This window comes from Drosophila virilis, unplaced genomic scaffold (assembly GCF_030788295.1).
Source record: "Drosophila virilis strain 15010-1051.87 unplaced genomic scaffold, Dvir_AGI_RSII-ME tig00001568, whole genome shotgun sequence".
Classification (NCBI taxonomy): domain Eukaryota; kingdom Metazoa; phylum Arthropoda; class Insecta; order Diptera; family Drosophilidae; genus Drosophila; species Drosophila virilis.
In genome coordinates this window covers 365,477-366,460 of record NW_027212845.1, presented here as the reverse complement: position 1 = coordinate 366,460, position 984 = coordinate 365,477, and the positions used below count along the sequence as shown (strand labels likewise).

General features: G+C 47.4%; 1 protein-coding gene across 1 annotated transcript; it reads left to right on the top strand.

The window, feature by feature from the left end:
* The first annotated feature begins 328 nt into the window (after window positions 1-328).
* Window positions 329-733, top strand: LOC138911559 (uncharacterized). Its single transcript, XM_070210916.1, has one exon. The coding sequence runs from the start codon at window positions 329-331 to the stop codon at window positions 731-733; it is 405 nt and encodes a 134-aa protein (XP_070067017.1).
* The last annotated feature ends 251 nt before the right edge of the window (window positions 734-984 follow it).

Sequence of the window (984 nt, the reverse complement as noted above, 5' to 3'; positions counted from 1 at the left end):
CACTAAAGGAGTTCAGGATGAACACAATGCTCGACTATAAGCAGAAAGGATATATCTGCCGGCTGAAGGATAGTGAGTTGGTAGCTAACACGATGTCGTGGTTTCTTCCTATCTTTACAGTCACCAATCTGAACAAGCTAAAGACACGCTTGGTATGGGATGCAGCCGCCAAAGTTAGTGGCACATCGCAGAACGATTGTTTGCTTAAAGGCTCATACGAGAAATGTTTCAACAGGTCAAGGTGCGCCGAGAAGACCAAGCGGCTTAGAAGTTTCTCTGGCGTGATGGAGATTCGTCGCGCTCTCCCGAAACTTACGTTATGCAAGTCATGACGTTCGGAGCATGCTGTTCGCCAGCCCTAGCAAATTACGTCAAGAATCGCATTGCCGAGTGGTTTGTAGCGGAGCATTCGGATGACGTAAAGGCGATTTGCAAAAACACATCTGTAGACGACTGGCTGCAGTCGGTAGATTCAGAATCCCAAATGATGCAGTTCGCTGAGACTGTAAAAAGGATTCATGCAAGTGGCGATTTCGAAATGCGCCACTGGACATCAAATTCAAAGCAAGTTATGCAGGCGCTGGAAGACGACTGTGAGGGCTTGAACAAGTGTATCAGCGCTCAGGAAGAAGTGCAAGAAAAGGTCCTGGGCTTGTGGTGGCTAGCTGGACAAGATTTATTGACCTTTGTGGTAAAGCCGAACTTGCTTGTGAAAGCTCCTAAGGAGCGCTGAAAGACGAGTTCTAGGCGTAGTCATGACTATTTTCGACCCGCTTGGGCTGCTAGGATTCTTTAATATGCGCGCTAAGATCATCCTTCAGAACATATGGCGATCTAACATCGGATGGGATGACGACCTTACCAAAGAAAAAGAAGTGGATTGGCTGCACTGGCTATTTCTAGCTTCAAAGTTGAATACCGTCCGTATTCCACGGTGTACGAAGTGGGTGAGCCGAACCCAGACTGTATAGATGCACACATTCA

What these genes read in the sequence shown, in the direction of transcription:
- LOC138911559 (XM_070210916.1), top strand. Translation starts at nt 329, where the DNA reads ATGACGTTCGGAGCATGCTGTTCGCCAGCCCTAGCAAATTACGTCAAG.